The sequence below is a fragment of the Crocodylus siamensis genome, chromosome 2 (assembly GCF_052110815.1).
Source record: "Crocodylus siamensis isolate JL-2025a chromosome 2, ASM5211081v1, whole genome shotgun sequence".
NCBI classification, from domain to species: domain Eukaryota; kingdom Metazoa; phylum Chordata; order Crocodylia; family Crocodylidae; genus Crocodylus; species Crocodylus siamensis.
The window spans coordinates 176,519,758-176,538,324 of NC_143396.1; the positions used below are offsets into that span (position 1 = coordinate 176,519,758).

Consider the following 18,567-nt stretch of genomic DNA (forward strand, 5'->3'; position numbering starts at 1 on the left):
GTAATATTTGATGTATAGTTCTGGAAGCATACTCTTCACATTCTCTACTTACGGCTTCCTGGGAGGTCCATGGGATCAGTTATCCTCAGCAGGTAGAATATGAAATGAGTGAGTGCTGCACATGACAATTTGAAAGATGCAGACCTAATGTTTCTATTTGTTATTCCTTAAGAGTGAATTTAACTCAATACAAAGGCCTTCCTCACTTTTCAGGTGGGGAACTGTGGGATATAAGATACGCAGAGAGTTTAGCACAAGTCCTCAGCATAAGTGCATTTCATCATGAGACCCAAGCTCCAGTGGTCTAAATCCCAAGGAATTCTATTCAGTTCAGCCCCAGCTTCATGACTTACCCTGCCATTTTAATTTTGATATATAATTTTGGTCATTTATGCCAAATGCAACCACTCCTCCTCACACTGAGAAGCATGTGACTCCTAAAGTGGAACTCGATAAATCAATGAACAAGATGAGATGGAAATGGTTGCCTGCCATAGCAGAAGTCTGGTTTGGGGATGTAGGAGGTCCCTTCTCATCCTGTGCTCCTGTGCGAACAAGATTACCTGTAGAGAAAAGTGCTTTTGGCCTGGATAAAGCTACTAGAATTTGCCCCTTGATTACCTGATTTAGAAACCAGTGAATCACAAAATGGATTGATTAGACTTTAATTTCTCATAGCATATTTTCATGGCACATCATAAGGACAGAAACAGGATCCTCAAAAAGATCTTCTCAATATGCTGTCCTCAGCTGGTAATCTTGCAGTCTCCCATCATCTCTTTATTATGCTTATGCAGTTAAGTCTGAGAATTTTTTAAGGCTATGGTTTTTAAACTGTACCCTTAACAACCAAATCAGGGTAATGAGAACATACATCGCAAAGCAAATTAGCAAAGTGTAACTTGTTCAGTTTAGAAGTAAGCATTCATCCTCGTATTCACTTCAGAAGAGACAAAAAATGAATGGACCAAACCAGAGTACTCTGCCAAAGTTTAGTTCATGTGGAGGGTTAAAAGAGTGGCGCTGGGTACTTTTTCTCTATTTTTAATCTCCATTGTTGTTGATATTCCCTTACAAAAAACCTTAACATGAATTTTCTTATAAAACAGGTAGAAATTCTTCATATTTTAACTGTTCAGTAAAGTTTCTAAATGTAAAAAAGGGGAAAAAGTATATCAAAACCTCATAATTTTTTTCTAATCATCTATACAGCTGGCCAACATTTTTTAAATTTAAATTACTTTTCAGAAATAAGGGGAAAGAAATTTGGGAGGAAAAAAATGCATTTTCCCTTCTCTTTCTATCAGCTCAAGTTTGTCAGTTTATTATATTGTTAGACACAAGCATCGGTTAAAATACTGGCATAGATGTGAGCATGGAAATCATTAGCTGATACCCAGATAAGACCTCCTTCCTGGCTAGCAGAAGAAACAGAATATTTTCAGGGATCTCACAATAAATGTGAGCTACTGCTTTAGTTTTCAGTTATAGAGTGACCTACAATTGTATACTGGTTATCAAACCTAGATCTAGAACTACATTCACAACTTACTGAAATCAATGGAAAGACTCCCCTGGACTTCACTGGTTTCTTGATGATGCCCCTCAAGCCTTGCTTCAACAAAGACTTTAAGCTCATGGCTAATTTTAACACTGATATCAGTGGAACTAACTTAGGAAGTTAAGCATGTGTTTTAAGTGTTTTAATGAACCAAGGCCTAAATGAGGGAGAAAGCACCTAATAGAATGATTCATGCCATGCTGAAAATATATTGTCACAGCAGTGGCAGCCTACTGAGGGTTGTTGGGACCCTGGGCAAAAAAGTCATTTAACCCCCTTTAGAGGCTTAATTTTGATGATCTATAAGCAAGTCGGATATTTGTTGCAAAATTTTGGGGTCCCCTAAAGTGTGGTTGCGGTCAACCAATTTGCTCCCCGCTAAGGCCACCACTGGCCACAGTATCCTTGGGCTCCTACATTTGACTCCAGCTCACAGCAAAGCTGTTAAGAGTAAAGGAAATGATCCAAAGGCCATTTAAGTCAATGGGAAGAGGAAGAAAAAAAAATGTTCAATATTAGCTGGAGAGGGAAAACTAAATGATCCAGGAGATAAAAACCACAACCTTGCATTAAGCTGAAAGGTGTGGTGCCTACAACACAGACCAGATCATAACTGGTAATTAAGTTTTAATGAATGCTGAATTTTTTACTGCAAAGTTGGTATAATTAGTTTCTTAGATTTCTAATATATAAACTTAATCAAAGAGAGTAAACTAGCAATCTAGATCCCTTCAAATCCCTAGCACAGAATCTTATCAGTTTTCAGCTTTAATCCATTCCCCTTATGGAGATATCACGATAAGGACCTCATATTACAAACACAACACAAAAATAACATCAAGCAAACAACGGCATGTGATCATCAGTGCTGCTGCAGTACAGGACAACTAATTATTTAGCACAGCAAGTTCATTCATTCACCTTTCACTTCTCAACAAGTTGAGTTTCAGTCTGTCTTGAGTTTCCTAGAGAAATTAACTTGCTCTTCTCAGTCTAGTTCTCACTAGATTTGCTCTTACATGAAACCACCAAACAGCCTGGCACAATAAGACATAGCAGACGACATTTCCTAAAGACGGGTAGTTCAAAGCAAGGACTAGAATGCATTGGCACAGCTGTGTGTCTTGAAGCCTGCATGGCACCTACTTGTGATATATCTGACTCAATTCAACACTAGTTCTATGCTCTTATAAGCACTATGATACATTACGGTACATTCCAAAATATTCTAAAAGAGGAAACACCTTTTTCAAAGCGAGTCATCCAAGTGGCTCCTTTGTGGAGGGAAGGTGTAGTCATTTTCAGCCTCTAGAGCGGTGGTTCTCAACCTGTGGTCTGCAGGCTGCATGCAGCCCAATCAGCACACTGCTGCGGCCCATATGACATCCTATTAAAACATTTTTAAAATGGATACGCAGGAAGTTAGTTGTGTAGGTGTGGCCCACGAAACATACTGAGCTGCAAGTGTGGTCCACTGTGGGAAATAGGTTGAGAACCACTGTTCTAGAGCAATGGGGGTACTGTACATTTAACAGTTTGTTAGCTACATATTCTTTTAGTGGCAAGAAACCATGATCAAAAAATATTTTGGGGTCCTTCGTGGCAGAAATATGAATCATACCAAAGAAGGGGGGGGGGACAAAGAGAGAGAACACGGACACTGTTTGAATGCAGTAAACAAATAAAAGATATTCTTTTTCTTAAAAAAATGAGAATATGGGTCATTGGGGCTTTACCAATACAGCAATAATATATATATGCGTGTATATACACAAATATACATACATATACATATAGCATACTTGAAAAGGGCAGGGGGTATATACATACCCACAGAAAATATAGGTGTTTCATAATAGCAAAAGGCCTGGGTTCTGCAGAATGATTCTTGACAGTGGAGAACAGTGTCCAGCAATGCCTTTAAGTGAATGATTCCCTTATAGACATACGCTATTATACCACTGCAAGGTAAGGTTATTTTTTAAGACGATGAGTTGTAGTCCCACCCCCACCACCATCTCCTATGTCTCAATTATCTCTCCATCCTATTTCAAGATCAACTTCCTGCTCTAGTGCTATGGAAAGGCCTGAATCCAAATCTTGCCTTTGAATGTTTTGGCAAACTGTTCAAACGTGGATGGAAAATTTGTGGCTCAGGCCCATCTATCTCATCTTACAACATTTCCCCCCTTGGTTTTCCAAAGACTAGTCCAGGCAAATTAAGCACATGTTCAAAAAGAAAAAAGAAAATCAAAAGGGGGCGCTCTCAGGAAACATCTGATGTTTCTTTGTCTGTCTTGGAAGGTCAAAGCAGGCAGTGGGAAATCTATGAGTCCTTCTACACCCTCTCTGCTGGTAAATGCATGTTAGAACCCAATGGGAGAATAACAGAGAGGGATGTACCTCTTGAAGAGGTCATTTCCATTTGAAACTAGAAATCTTTCAGCTTTATCAACACTACAAGTCCACAGACTGTGTGGACAGACTAGATTATTGTTACTAGCTCTTCACTATCTCAAATGTGTCTATTTGGTGCTTGCTACTGAGTCTCCTTCTCTGTTTTCATTTTTTGCCCTCCCCAGCTTCACAGTAATAATTTAACCTCTGAGCACTTGCAACACATCATGGAGAAAAAATAGCAAGGAAATGCTATTCAAGAAACAAGCAGTCAATAACAACAAGGCTTGATATTAATAAAGAGTCCTCCTATGGTATAGCTAGTATATTCTTACTATGGCTTTCTCATAGGCTTCTCATGTAACATTAAAGAAGGGAGTGGTTTACAAAGTAAATATTTAAAGTAGGAAATAACAATGTAAGAGAAAGAGTGCTAGCACGCCCACTGACTTTAAACATGGCAGCTGTTAGCACTGACTTCATCAGCACTTCAATCCTGACTATATTGCATCAATCTGTGCACTGGAAAAGAACAAATATATGCATATATGCAAGTTAAAAACTCAGAAATACACAACCATTTGGGCATTAAAAGATAACCTTTTACACCGATGGAAGTTGTAGACACTTGGGAATATTTTGGGAGTCCTGTTGAGCAGCAGAGGTGAAAAATGAGGTTCACTGGGGGCAGGGTATCCATGCAAAGGTTTGGTTTTGGGCACTTACTTTTTATGAGACAACCATTATAAAAACATGAGTCTAACACAATGTGGACCCTTGCCCAGGTTTAGGCAACCTGCAATTGCAGGGTAGAGACTGCCTTAAATGCTGGCCCTGCTAGGAAGACAAAGGAATTTGTAAAGAAGCTGTGCTGAAATGTTTAGTTTAAGTGAGCCCCGGGTATTTAGCATTCGATTCTGTCATTCTATTCTGACCCCTTTTAAGAACAACACCTTGGCAAAAAAAAATCATTTACAGATTCTGGCAAGAGCAGCAGGAAATGTGGGTCCTCATGGATGCTGTTGATTTGAAAAGGTCACTCAGCCCTCAGAATAACGGTGTATGGCCAGTGCTTTCCATGTCACAAGGGCATGAGTGAATGTGTTAAATCAAGCCACCTCTCTCTCTCTCAATACCCTTTCTTCATCCCTCCCTTCCTTACAGGCTAACGTTTAGATTTCAGGGTCCTCAATGACAAAACCAAGCTGTTCTGCACCTGATCACTAGAAAATTGTTTCCATTTTCGAACAATGGAGGTCTCATATTTTCCTGGTAAATTTAAGAAAGAAAGGAGCAAAATCTTTTCTAGAACCAATCTGTTTTTACTACTCAGGCACATGATTTTCCTGACATAAAAGAGGCCAAGGTATTTTGTGCCATTTGCCCTGAAAGCCAGGTGTTGGTTGTCTTCCTTTTCTTTTACATTCTTAACTGATGGGGAAAGGTCAACCTTTTTTGGAAAAGTCCCAGGATAAAGGGTCTGATCCAAAACCCACCAAAATTAATGGAAAGACTCTGAATAACTACAGAGGGATTTGGCGCGAGTCCTTAAAGGTCTACTAAGGCCAGCTCAAGTTTGTCAAATGCTGTGTCCTAAACAATACCTCCTCCCTCATTCTTTTGAGAGGGACTGCCCAAACTTTGCCCTTATAACCTTCTCTGAGTTGACAAATTGTTGGGGTGTTGAAGGCATGAAATTGTCCTTAGTATGACTAAAGATAGAGTGGGGCTTCCAGCTTTTCATGTTGTCTCCGCGGACTGCAGCCTACGCTGTAGATCTCAGTGGATCACACTGGCCCCTTGAGCTTCATGGTAGCTGCTCCTGGCCCTGGTTTGCATCTCAGACAGAGAAAGGGTGCCTTCTTTCTATGAGACCTACAAGCCTCTATCTCCTGTTGGGATCTCAGCCTGTGGCTATGGTATACTGTTGTTACTTTGCTTGGTTTTTCTTTTAAGGTAGGTTGATGAGCGTTAGATGCACAATGTACCCATTAGATATCACTATAAGCTGTGTGAGCAAGGGGCTGCCTCCTCTTATCCAACACACACCTGGAGTGCTATATTAACAATATACCACAATAATGAATGAACTGGGTCTCAGTACTATTCCCCTCCCTTTCATCATCTCCTCTACCGCAACTCTACCGAAAAAAACAAAAAACAAATACTAAAGTGAGGACTCTGGATGGGATGTAGACTTAAAAATGGGGAAAGTGGGGACTCTTCTGGAGAGGGCAGCAGGTGCGGGGAGGGGACATCATCATTTACACTGGTCAGGAGAAGCTGTAATCAATACACAGTGGTACAAGCCAATTTCTATTACATGAGAGAACACATTGAGTGCATGGTGATCCCACACTTAGGTTGAACGGGCACATCTGTCTTGAGCAAGCCTTTTGGAGTCGTTGGTGGTGTTGTAATTGCCTATCTAGCTCTCTCTCTATAGATATAAGTATAGATATGTATAGAATTTACTGCATGCATTTTTCTCAAAAGGAGCTGTACAACTGATACGGTTCCTCTCCCCAACCCTTTCTCGGTCTTCATTTTTTCCGGGCTAGGAACACCACACCCAGAATCACAGCGATAGCAGCCACTGCCACCCCTCCAACGACGATCAAGGGCTTCATATTGTCGAAGATGCTGCCCGGGGACTCCTCGGTGCTGTCTCCCTTATGCTCAGAGTCAGAGGGCTGGCTGGTGGCCTCTGGCATCTCCGTGGCTGCTGGGCTCGGTTTCAGATTGCTGTGGTTGTTTGCCACAGCAGCTTCGCTGGTTGCCTTCTTCGTTGTAGTGGTGGTGGGGGCAGGGGCGGGCTGCTCTTTGGAGGGGGTCTCCTTCTTGTCTGCATTTGTGGCAGGCCCAGGATTAGGTTTCTCTGGCTTCCCTGTGCTGGTGGCCTTGACGTCAGGTTTGCCTCCACTGCGCGCGGTTCCTTTGGACTCCATCCCTACCAGGGTTATGGGGAAGTGACACCAGCAGGCTCTTGGGGAAGGTTTCACAATGCTTCCCTCACCAGATGAAGGACACAGGACACAGATCCCTTAACTCCTTGTTGGTGTTGTCCCAGGTTGTTTCTCACCTCAGGCACTAGATTTTACCTGGACATGATATAGACCCTGGAAGAACAAATAGAGAAATGAGAAGTGAGTGAACAGGATGCTCAGGGCAACAGAAAGAGGGCAGCTTTTACACCCAGAAGGAGAGAAACAGGATGGCTAGACAGTAAATTCTCTACTGTACAGGAGTATAGTGCATATGAAAATGTGACCCTGTCTCCTGATCTGGGCCTTTTTGACATTAATAGAAAGACAGACAGAAGGAAAGAAACGTAAATGAACAGCTCAACAGAGCCTACAGCAACCTCTGCAGTGGCTCAGGCTGCTGAAGGCAGGACAGGACAGTGGCATATATCCCACTGTGCTGTCCCACTGTGATCCAATTCAAATGCACTTCCTTCCCTGGGAGTAGAGGAGGCATCAGTTCTTGAAAAATCTTAGTTTACCCGCTCAGTACTGATGGAGGAGCCAGCTTAAGAAACCTGCCTCCCTTGGGCTTGGTGAGCTTAAACTAGCCATGCAAAAAAATCCTACTTGTCCAGGGAAAGTCATTTACTTTAGCGGGCCAATTAAAATATCAAAAGTCTCTATTTATAACCATTATCAAATTCAGGGCAAGGAAATTAGCTGAAATGATTGTCTCCCTACTTTACACCAGTTCTGTTGCTGTCCACCTGCTTTGCACTGGTAAGTGAATACCCCTTGAGTGCAACAGAATAACTGTGTGAGTTTTTATGGAAAACTTGTCCCAGATGTGGACACTGCCCACACACCAAAAATTTGGAGAAAATATTTTTGCAGATACACTGACACCAATCCAAAAGGTCTCCTGGACCCTGCAGCTGACATTTTTGTCAGCTTCACTGAGCAGGGGCCCCGGGGTCTCTGGCTAGTGCCAGGACTCCCAGGCAGGTAGCCTACACTCCAAGTAGGTCCAGCTGTCCCAGAACCTCAGGGCAGTCCTGGAGGTCGTGTCCGAGAGCCAGGACCCCTGGAAGCACTGGACCTCTGCCTCTTATGTGCGTTCCCCAGACTGAGGAAGCATCCAGTCCATGGCTGGAATCCAGGTGATGTAGCTCTACTGGTTTACTTCATCTGTGGATCTGAGTGGCTACTTCTGTTGCTGTGACAATTCAACAGTCCCCCTTCTTGTCACTTGGGTTTGTAACCCAGCAGTCAAGCTGTGAGGGCTCTCTCTCCCTTGCCTGCCATATCCAAACTGTGTACAAATCTTGCTGCTGCCTCCCCCAGTACAGCTTCAAGGTCCGCCTTTCAGTTTCTGTTCAGAAAGCCAAAACTCTCCCTGAGGTCCTTCCCAGCTCACGTACCTCTCCTTTCTCCCAAGTGCCCACATCACCTCCTTCTCTGGTCCGGACAGCATGACATTTCCTTTGTGTTCTCTTGCCCACGCTGACCCCAACTGTTTCCCAAACCATGGGATCCTCCTCTCCTAATCATCCTGGCCTCTCAAGGATTTTAATCACTCTGATCTTCTCCCCGTCTCTGTGCACCCCACTGTGCATGCGCCCCTCCCACTCCATTCCATCAGCAATGCCAGAGTTCACACCATCCCTACCAACATGCCTTCCTTCATGCTGCACTGAGTCAAGGAGCACTCTCTTTAGACTGACCTGGAAAGATGCTGTTCTCTTCTTTTTCAGACCTGCCCCCAAATACCACCCTGTCTGTAATTCAAGGGACAGATGGGATTATCTGAAACACACACTTCAGGTTGCACATTGTTTGTGCCATCAATATATTCCAGCTCATTTTCCAGAAAAACTATGCCCAAATTCAGTGTAAAATCAATCTGATTGCCACAGCTGTTCCCTTGCTTTCTTAGGAGCAAGCATTTTCATTTGGATGAGAAAAACAAACCAATAGCATCCTTCTGTCCTTTGTGTTTTCCTATCTGTAGCTTAGTTCCCATCATGGGGTCTATCTCAGGCTATGGTTGGAAGATCTTTGTAGGAAGTGGCATACGTGCCCTGGCGTGGCAAATTCCACCCAGACGGGTACTGTGACATGCGCACAGCACACCAAGGAGGAGGCAGGACTTAGTTTTACGGTTACCAGTAGATAACACTGCTACAAAGATTACTGCATAGGATGAGTTGTCAGGTGTTGTCAATATACTGTCAAATAACAGCAGAGCCTGAAAGACCATCAGCTGGTGTTAAAGGGGCATTGCTTTACTGACTGATGGAGCCACCTTGCCTTACCATGGATGAGCACTTGTTTCCTATGTGGCAAGGGCTGTGTGATTAATTCTTGCCACCGTCTGCCTAATCAGTTGCTCGTGCAGCTGTTTATTTTGTTTGCTATTAGCAGAGATAGCCCAGATGCACCTGCAGGGACCTACCTGGGGCCAGTCTTCCTAGAAATGGAACACAGTGCAACTAAGCCCCAAGGGGAACATGAGGTTCAGTGAGCTCACAGGCAAACCGAGCTTCAGAAGGAAAAAAAAAAATCAACAGGACAAGGAGCCCTAAGTAATGGGCAGGTGAATGGAGTGATGACATACCACGCTCATGTCCCAGCAGAAGAAAAAGGAAGACAGCTGGCAGCCAGAGCAAGATCCAGGTTGCAGGGTGTCAGCCACACGCCATGCAAATAATGAGTCCACAGGTGGCAATGGGGAGAGCTGAGCAGCCTGCCTCATTATCTCCACACTGACCTTCAGCACTGCCAGGACCCTGCTGAGAGCTTTCTACCAGCTAAGTGAAATATGAGCTTATTAACACATCTCACTTAGAACAAGAGGCTCCTGGGAAACCTTCCCAGCTTGTCTTCTTGCACTTTTGCTCTGAGAAAGCCCACTGAGTTCAAAAATCTCAGATATCAATGGGGTGGGAGTTTGTCTTCTCAGTCCCCAGTTTATAAGGGGCTGCAGTGGTTAGTGACTTTTCTGAGCAATAGTCCATGATCCCCCCCGGTCTCTGGGAAATGCATAATCCATGTTTTAGCTGCTTTACCTCCACTCACAAAGCAAATAGGGGCTGGAATACAATTTCACAATGCATGAAGGAGCTGCAAAGAGGCCAGGTACTTGTTGCTGGATTTTAGATAGAAGCCTACTGTTCTGCGACTGTCCGTTTCTTGTGGAATAGCCACCATCTTGGCCAACACCAGGCACTGAGTTAGGGACATACAGAACCACATGCATGAGCCTGTGCAGCTTGAACTCTGTGTCAGCCTCTCAGCCTTTGTCCCTCATCCATAACACCAAAGGGGTGACATACTTCATCCTGACAGAACAGCTTATTATATGAAACAGAAGCCCACAGCAACACAGATCCCAGATAGTCCTCCAATTTATGGACAACTGCTGTTTTTGCCAAAACCAAGATGTGGATCAAAAATCTTCAAAAGTGAAAGCACATCTCTTCAATTTGAGCTGTAAATCCACATGCTTTTGGGCTTGGGCATAGAGAGGAGTGGTTGGGGGCAGGACACGGGACACACCTGACCAGTGGGATGCAACCGGCATCGGTCCAATTCTCAGCAGGGAAAATCAGCTGTAAGGAGAATCATGCTGCAGTGTCACGATGACATCCAGAACCTGAGTTAGCTCTTTTGATGCCAGCTCTGCGATCTCTGCACTGCACTGCAGTGCAGACATACCCTGTGCTGTGCTGTACTGTAGATACCTCTCCTTCCTGGTTTAAGTTAAACCAGAGTCCCAGATGTTTTGCAGCCCGGGGCTGGGCTGTCTGCTCCAGAGAGCTGGGCTGGCCCTGCCCCTCTGCTCCCTGGCTGGAGCTCCGGTGGAGACTGCAGGCACAGCAGGGTCTGCCTGGCTTCCCCCTGCCCCCTCCCCATGCTACTCAAGCAGGGATCCCCCCACTCCCTCCCATTTCCCACAGCATAGACTGCAGCCCCACGGACCATAGGCATGTGGTATGCTAGCTAATGCTGGGGGGGGGTGTGTGCGCATCTCCAATTTCACTGGGACAGGCAGACAGAGCAGTATCTGCTTAGGACTTTTTGGAGCTAATCAGCGGGTCACCTGGTAATGTCCCTCCATTCCTTCCTTGGAAAAAGCTGTTTAAGAAGAGCTTGAACTAATGAGAGAGGCCTTTGTTTTGTTGATGGGGTGATAAACGCTGTGCTATCGCCCCCCCCCCCCCCCCCCCCCCCCCCCCCCCCCCCCCCCGCTGCTGGCTTCCTCACCTGTCAGGTTTGCAGACAGTACGAAGAAGCAGAGAGAGGGAGGTTGTATCATCAACAGATGCATGCACTGCACATGGCCCCTTTGCCTCAGAGTGGTAGCCCGGAGCTGGAGTCTGGCAACACTCCTGCCTCTTGAGCAGCAAGCCAGGAAAAAGCCTGAGACAGTGCAGGCTGGGTGGGGTTTACACTCCTCCCTAATCAGAGAGTCCTGCCTAGGCCTGGCCACCCCACTCCCCCTCAGCTCAGCACTATGAAAGGGAAGGGAGGGCTGCTCTAGCACCCTCCCAGCTTCTAGCCTGAGCCATTGCAGGCATGTGCCCGCATTTCCTCAGTCCAGAGGAAATGTCTGTACAGCTGCAAACCAGTTCAACCTACGTAGGTTAGACTAACCTGCAAAGATTGAATTAATTCAGGCTCAGGCATTTTGAATATCTGTCCCTAACCCTATAGGAACTAGAGCAAAACCCACAAACTTCCTTCATATAGGGGATACATCTATATAATGTCCAGGATGAGCCCAGTACCACTGCCAAGAAACATGCCCCTCCACAGTGACCAACTTCCAGGGAACAAAATCCAGGACATAGTCCCAGAGGCTCCACAGACAGGAATGAGCAGCTGTGGAATTGATGGGTAGCAGTCAGTTTTGGGGGCCCCATGACATTGCATGGTTACAAATGATGGTCCTGATCAGGAAGCTGTCTGATCTGAATATCCCCTTTCAGGAAGTTCTTAGGGATATCAAAACATGACCCTGAAATTTAGGACTGTCCTTGAAAAATGCAGGTTTGGTTGCTTTATGCTCCACTTAATCACTCCAGCTCCCTGCTTGCCAAATGTGGCAATGTGCTCAGACATGGACTTTGTTGTGGAGCAAATTGTGCTATTTGGGGCAAAGTAACCTGGCCTGGCTCCTCCCAGGTCTTCAGCCAGGGGGAGCCAGAGCCCCGGGCCAGCACCTGTGCTGTCCCCACCAGTATAAAAAGCTGCCCTGGCAAGTAGTTCAGGGTTACTAGCTCTCAGGAGCTTCTGGGGCCCAGCCAATTGGTACCTGGGGACACTACCCCTTGTGCCAGCTGGACTGTTGAAGCAGCCCTGAGAGTTCCCTGCACACTCTACCCACTGCAGCAGTCTGGCAGTGGGGGCTACTGCATGGCTGTGACCTTCTGTGCACCTGCCAGACTCAGATGGGGACTGCACGGCCAGTAGAGGCATCTGCCCCTCTGGGCCAGCTGGACTGTGGTTGCAGGGTTGACCTCTGTGCGTCACTACTGCCATTTATGCCCCCTGCCCGGCCATCTGGGCAGCTATCACCCAGAAGATGTTCTGGGTGTGGTGGCCTGCTTTGAATTGTCAAAGTATGTCCTCTCAGCCCCATTTGGCCAGGAGGTCAGCCACAGCCAGATGGGTGCAAGGTGCCAGCTCTGAGCAGGCAGGGTCCTGCCACTGGCCTCCCTAGCAGGACTTCTGCTGTTCCCTATAAAATCCTTGATAAAAAAAACCCAAAGTCACTCTCTAAAATACCCCCAAATACTTGTTCTTCCACAAGTAAAACAAAAAACCACTATAAAGAGCGAGAGAGAGTGAGACAGAGACAGCAATCAGTTGGACAATGTTTTATTGGTCTATCTATACTGTTAAAGCAAGTCTCTTATCATAATAATAAAGTGAACTCTAAATACAGGTTTCATGAATACATATTTTGCTGCCCTCCCACAGGGTGATGGCCCCTACACAAGGGGTTGGGCCCCCACACAAGGGCTATGGCCCCCCAACAGAGGGTTCAGGCCAGGGCAGGGGTCAGGGGCCTTGGAGAGGGGCCGGCCCCATCAGTGGTTGGGGGCCGGGGCCATCGGGGGTCCCCCCATGGTCCCCTCCCCCCCTCCTTCAGCCCCCCTCACCCCTTACTCACTGGCACTGGAGCCCTGGTGCTGAAACATGCAGCCTAGCCAGCCATGTTTCAGCACCAGGGCTAGGGGCCAACCATAGAGACGCTTTGGCAGCCAGAGCATCTCCTCGGAGGACCCAGCCTCCGGCCCCACTTTTTTATACTTCGCTTTTTTTTAGACCCAGAGGTCAAATTTTCTCCCATGCTGCGCAGGGAACATTTTTTTGTTCCCGCGCGTGCCTGTTGCCCTGCCTCAAAGGGACTGATGTGGACGCACCCATAAGGTACAGGATTGTAATTAACTGGACCCTTGACAAGGCATACAAGTTGGAGATTAAAGGAGGGAAACCAGAATGCTGAGAATCAACAGATCAGGACTGTTAAATCAGATGGTTAATAGCAATAAAGTCAGCTAATCCAGCTTCTGCCCAGTGCTTATAGCACATATTCTAGTGCTATTCCCAGTCATGTTCTGCAAATGTCAGGCCATGATGCTTCTGCTGCTTCCCTTGAGAGACTGTTTTGCACCCTAAGACCCTGCCTTCACAAAGAAACTGCACCAATTTAATTTATTCAGATTATAAATATAATGGGGCAGGAAACATCCTTTGGCTAGCACTTGGCACAATGGAGCCCTGGTCTCTGACTGGGGTTCCTCAGTGTTACCACAGTACAAATAATTAAGCATAAGCCTAAATTGGTCTTTAAATCAATATCATTACATCAATGCCAGCCCTTTATGCAAATTCAAAATAGCTTAAGTAGGTCGAGAAACCAAAGTAAGCTAAATTGCTACCAGTGCTCTTAATAGCATCCACACAATTAGTCAGATCAGTTCTATTTCAGTGTCAATAAGTCCCAACAGAATTCACCCACAGGAAGATTTTCATGATACTCCTTCTTTCTTAATTTCATCCCATTTACTCTCCTGAAAGTGCTGACTGACTGACTGCTCTCCTTCCCTGGCATTTCCACTCTTCAAACATCTACAGGTTGTTTTCATGTCCCCCTCCTCTTGACTTGCTTTCCCTATTTTACTTTTTAATTATGCTTCCTAAGTCAATCTCTGATTCCCAACTTGACCTTGCTGTTCTTCTCTGTGTGTCTTCCAATTTGCCAATATTCTGAACTGCTTTATTCTAAGCTTAGCTCTGCTACTCATCTTGGCCAATTGATTTGACCTCACTAGGCCTAAGTTTATAAACCTGTTAAATCGGGGTAACAGATAAATAACACCACCTAGCTAGCACATGGGGCATCTGTAAAAATTAGTTAATATTTCTACTGCACTTCAAAATCCTCCAACTAGAAATACTGCTGCCCTGATCCAAAGTCCACCAAAGTCAATGGGTCCATCAAGGGACCTACTGAGCACATCTACATGTGAAATAATGTGCTTAGATAATACAAATTAAATCTAGTACCTCCATTTTGAGGTACAAGGCAAATGTGTATTAGCCTGTCTTAATGCATATTAACTAAAAAGCATGGGGTGTTTATACACGTGCCCTGGGATGGGGGCACATTTAGTTAGAGCATCTCTCGGAGTGTCTCGTGTATCAGTGTTCCCACGCTTCAAAATGGCAATGGGGGCACTTTATCTAAAACTCATTGAACAGGCTTTAGATAAAGTACCCCCACTGCTATTTTGAAGTGCAGGGATGCTGATACACAAGATGCAGGAAGCTGCTGGAGGATGGTAATTGTCACGCTCCAGCAGCCTCAATTATCTGAGTCTGCTCCAACGAGCTGGAATTAGTGCGTCAGATCAGCCTCCCTGCTTGTGTAGAAGTGCCTATGGTTTTTAAGTGATACTTAATGCACATTAGCCTATTTTAGTGTGCATTAGCTAAATAGCACTTTTTTTTGTGATGCTTTAATGGGCATTAATTGAGTATTAAAGTGCATGTGTAAATGCGACTACTGTAAGACCCATAAAAGACATAGTGAGGGACTTCAGAGACAATCTTAAACTGATGATTGCTGGCGACTGGAAAGGCATGATAGAGAAAGAATCTCTCCATACGAACCCTGTTCCTTATACTCTTTCTCTACAACAACTATTACTTGCCACTGTTTAAGACAAAATGCTAATCTAGATGGACCTTTGGTCTGACCCAGTACACCAGTTCTTATGTTAATTGGAAAGATCCTAATTAACATCAGCACATTTTAGATTTGACCGGAGATAAGAATTGTTGAAAATTACAAGTCCAGTCAACACCTAGCCATTCTGCTAATGCTGTCAATAATGAGGCCAGAAAAAGAGCCTGGCCTATCCAATGGAGAGACTCCCATGGACTCCAGGGAGTTTGGGATCAAACCCTCAGAGGAACTCAAGATTCTGGAGATGTGCCCACTTGAGATGATGGAGATTAGAATACCTCCTTCCTCCTGCTTTTTGCCTGTCTTGTATATTTACATCACAAACTCCTCAGGGAGTCCCAACTAGCACAACAACCCCAGCTGGGTACCCAGGGATGACTGGAAAAGCGTAACAAGAATAAAACCTTCCGCTTTGTTATTTCATAGATTTCATAGACATTAGGGCTGGGGGAGGGATTAGGGACCCTGGGAGATCATCGAGTCCAGCGCCCTGGCCCAAGGGCAGGAAGTCAGCTAGGGTCAAAAGATCCCAGCAAGATAAGCATCCAAATGCTTCTTAAAGGAGTCCAGAGTAGGTGTTTGCACCACCTCTGGGGGAAGTCTATTCCAGGCCTTGGGGGCTCAGACAGTAAAGAAGTTTTTCCTTATGTCCAGCCTAAAACAGTCTTGGAGGATTTTGTGACTGTTGGTCCTTGTCATCCCTTGGGACGCTCTGGTGAATAGACATTCCTCCAGATACTGATGCACACCCCAATGTACTTATAGGCTGCCACCAGATCACCCCTGAGCCTGCACTTCTGCAGACTGAAGAGTCCCATGGCACTCAGCCTCTCTTCATAAAGCCTATTCTCCTGCCCTCTGATCATGCGCGTGGCTCTCCTCTGGACTCTCTTAAGCTTCTCCACATCCTTCCTGAATTGTGGAGCCCAGAATTGGATGCAGTACTCCAGCTATGGCCTCACCAAGACCAAGTGCAGCGGGAGGATGACATCCTGAGATTTACTTGAGAAGCACCTATGGATGACAGCCAGACTTTGGTCTGCTTTACCAGCTGCGACATCGCATTGGTGTCTCCTGTTTATCTTGTGGTCAATCATGACCCCCAAGTCTCTTTCAAAGTCTGACCTCAAAGTTCCCTTTTGGTGCTAGCGAGTATAGCACTGTCAAGCCTATAAGCATGTTGTGGGTTTTTTTTCCCCTCAAGGTGGAGTACCTTACATTTGTTGGTATCGAAAGTCATCAGGTTTGTATCTGCCCACTTGTTCTGGACTAGTGCAACCTTTGGGTATTGGTAAACCTATTGTCATGGTTAGTCCCTCAAGAGGTACCCCTGACATTTCAGATCTTGTGCCTGAGCAAAGCACAAGCTGGAGACTGAAACATCCTTTATCTCTGACAACGGCTGCAGAAGAGCCGACTGAATAATCAGCATTGTGTCTCCTTACAGGCACCTGCATTGGCTTTCCTCTCCTGGCCCAGAATGTGCCACTTCAGTGGTTCACGATCCTTATTCCCCAGCAATGAATTTTACCCCATTTTAAGGTTGCTTCACCTTTGGATTTCTCTCTCTCAATCCCAATCCAGCAAGCACTTAAGTATCTGCTTAAAAGTAAGCATGTGTATATCCAGAAAAAAAGGATGTGCTTAAAGGCAAGGAGGTGCCTAAAGGCCCAGCCTTGTGGAGTTAGACCCTTACACACCTTTAAATTCTGACCTCATGTGCCCTGCTGGGTCAGGGCTTTTTAGTGCTTCAGCTGCCTTTTTTGGTCTTTCTTCTCTCTATCTCTACTTGTTCTTGCTCGAATTCCCCGTTTCTCCTTAGTCCTAATTATATCCATTACTCTCTTTTTTTCTCTCCTTCTGCTTCTCCACCCCTTCCAATTCCTTCTGTCTGCCTCCTGTACAGATATCTATACTTGAGAACTGGGTTCTACAAGCAAAAAGGGCTCATTCCTCCCCCTTTATTATATCTTTGTTTAGCAATCTGTCCTGTTTCAGGGTGGGGTAAGCTAGACTATGATGGCTGCTTGCCCAGCTCCTTCTTTGTGCAAACAGTCTGCAGCCAGAGAGAGGAGATAATGAAACTCATGACAAAGAAAAACCATCCGAATCGTTTTCTCTCTAAATAATCACCACTGGTCCTTAGTACTGCAGCCTCTTCAAGGTCAGTGCAGTGGGAACCATGCAGGGCTGATGCTGTCCTGACTAATCCCTGCTGATGCAATAGGGCTGCATAGGAAATAAGAGCCTCTCCAGCTCCTCTTTTGCTCACACAAATACATCTCTTATTTTTTCTGGTTAGCCCTCAGAGGATTAGAAGAGAAAGCTTCTCCTGCCCCTGCCCCTGCCGACAACAGATGCATCCACCCTGCACCAAATGGAATGGATGAGTCACTCTTAGCTTGACTGTAATGTATCATAATTGCATCCCACCATGACAACCGCCCTCTGCACACACCCCCTCCCCACACCAGAGAGCTGTATTATCTTCTCACTGATTTCTGCTTAGAAAGAAAGGTAAGGGTAACTACAGAGCAGCAGAGATGCTGCAAAACTGCAATGCCTCAGTGCAGGTGGGAATCTCTGCCCCGGTGCTGCCGGCGAGCCTGTGGGCATGGAGTTCAGGTCATCTGGAGCGCCCAGGTTGTATATTGCCACATCCATGACTTTATTTCCATGACACATCATTGATGTGAAGTTTCCATTCCCCATAGACCCAGAATTCCTTGTCAGCCTGGGAAAATATGTCAGTGTGCAGGGCCGTCCTTGCGGGGGAGGGGGGCGAATTGGGGCGATTCCCCTGGGCCCTGCCCTTTGGGGAGCCCTGTGGAGACTCTGCACCGCCACTGCCAGCTTCGCATCCAGCTGCTTGCTCCCCCACCCCCACCTTCTCTGCATCCAGGGCATGTGGGATCAGGGTGGGGGCAGGGCCCCGCACAAGCCAATTTGCCCCAGGCTCCCCACCCTGCTCAGGTCGGCTCCAAGTGTAAGAGTATATGGCCAGTAGAGTAGGATGATATTTATAATGGGAACATTCATCATAGACCCAGCTGAAACTCTTAAGCACAATCCCTATAGTTCCAGGTAGTCTCTATATTTCAAACCCAAGGCTCACCCTCTTCACCCAGCACCAACATCGTCAGCTAGCAAAGACTAGAAGTGGCAAGTAAGAACACAGGAAATACCATACTAGCTCAGACCACAGGCCTATCCATCTCAGTGTCCTCTCTCTCACACTGGCAGAGAATGAATGCCTGGAGGGGAAGAGGATTTATACAGGACCTGTCTGGACTAATCTGTGCTCCCAGCCCTTTCCTCTTGGGCTCTCAGTGCACACGGTGAAGGGAGCAGCATAAATGCCTAATGTGGTTTCATTTTTAACA

At 45.8% G+C, this 18,567-nt stretch overlaps 1 protein-coding gene across 1 annotated transcript in view; it reads right to left on the reverse strand.

Moving 5' to 3' along the window:
- Nucleotides 1–521: 521 nt before the first annotated feature.
- The window catches only part of CEND1 (cell cycle exit and neuronal differentiation 1), a 37,481-nt gene continuing 19,435 nt past the window's right edge, over nt 522–18,567 (reverse strand). The window contains exon 2 of the mRNA XM_090032408.1: nt 522–7,077. Coding sequence (XP_089888534.1) covers nt 6,502–6,906 — 405 coding nt within the window. The 5' untranslated portion in view covers nt 6,907–7,077 and the 3' untranslated portion in view covers nt 522–6,501. The remainder of the gene's footprint in view (nt 7,078–18,567) is intronic.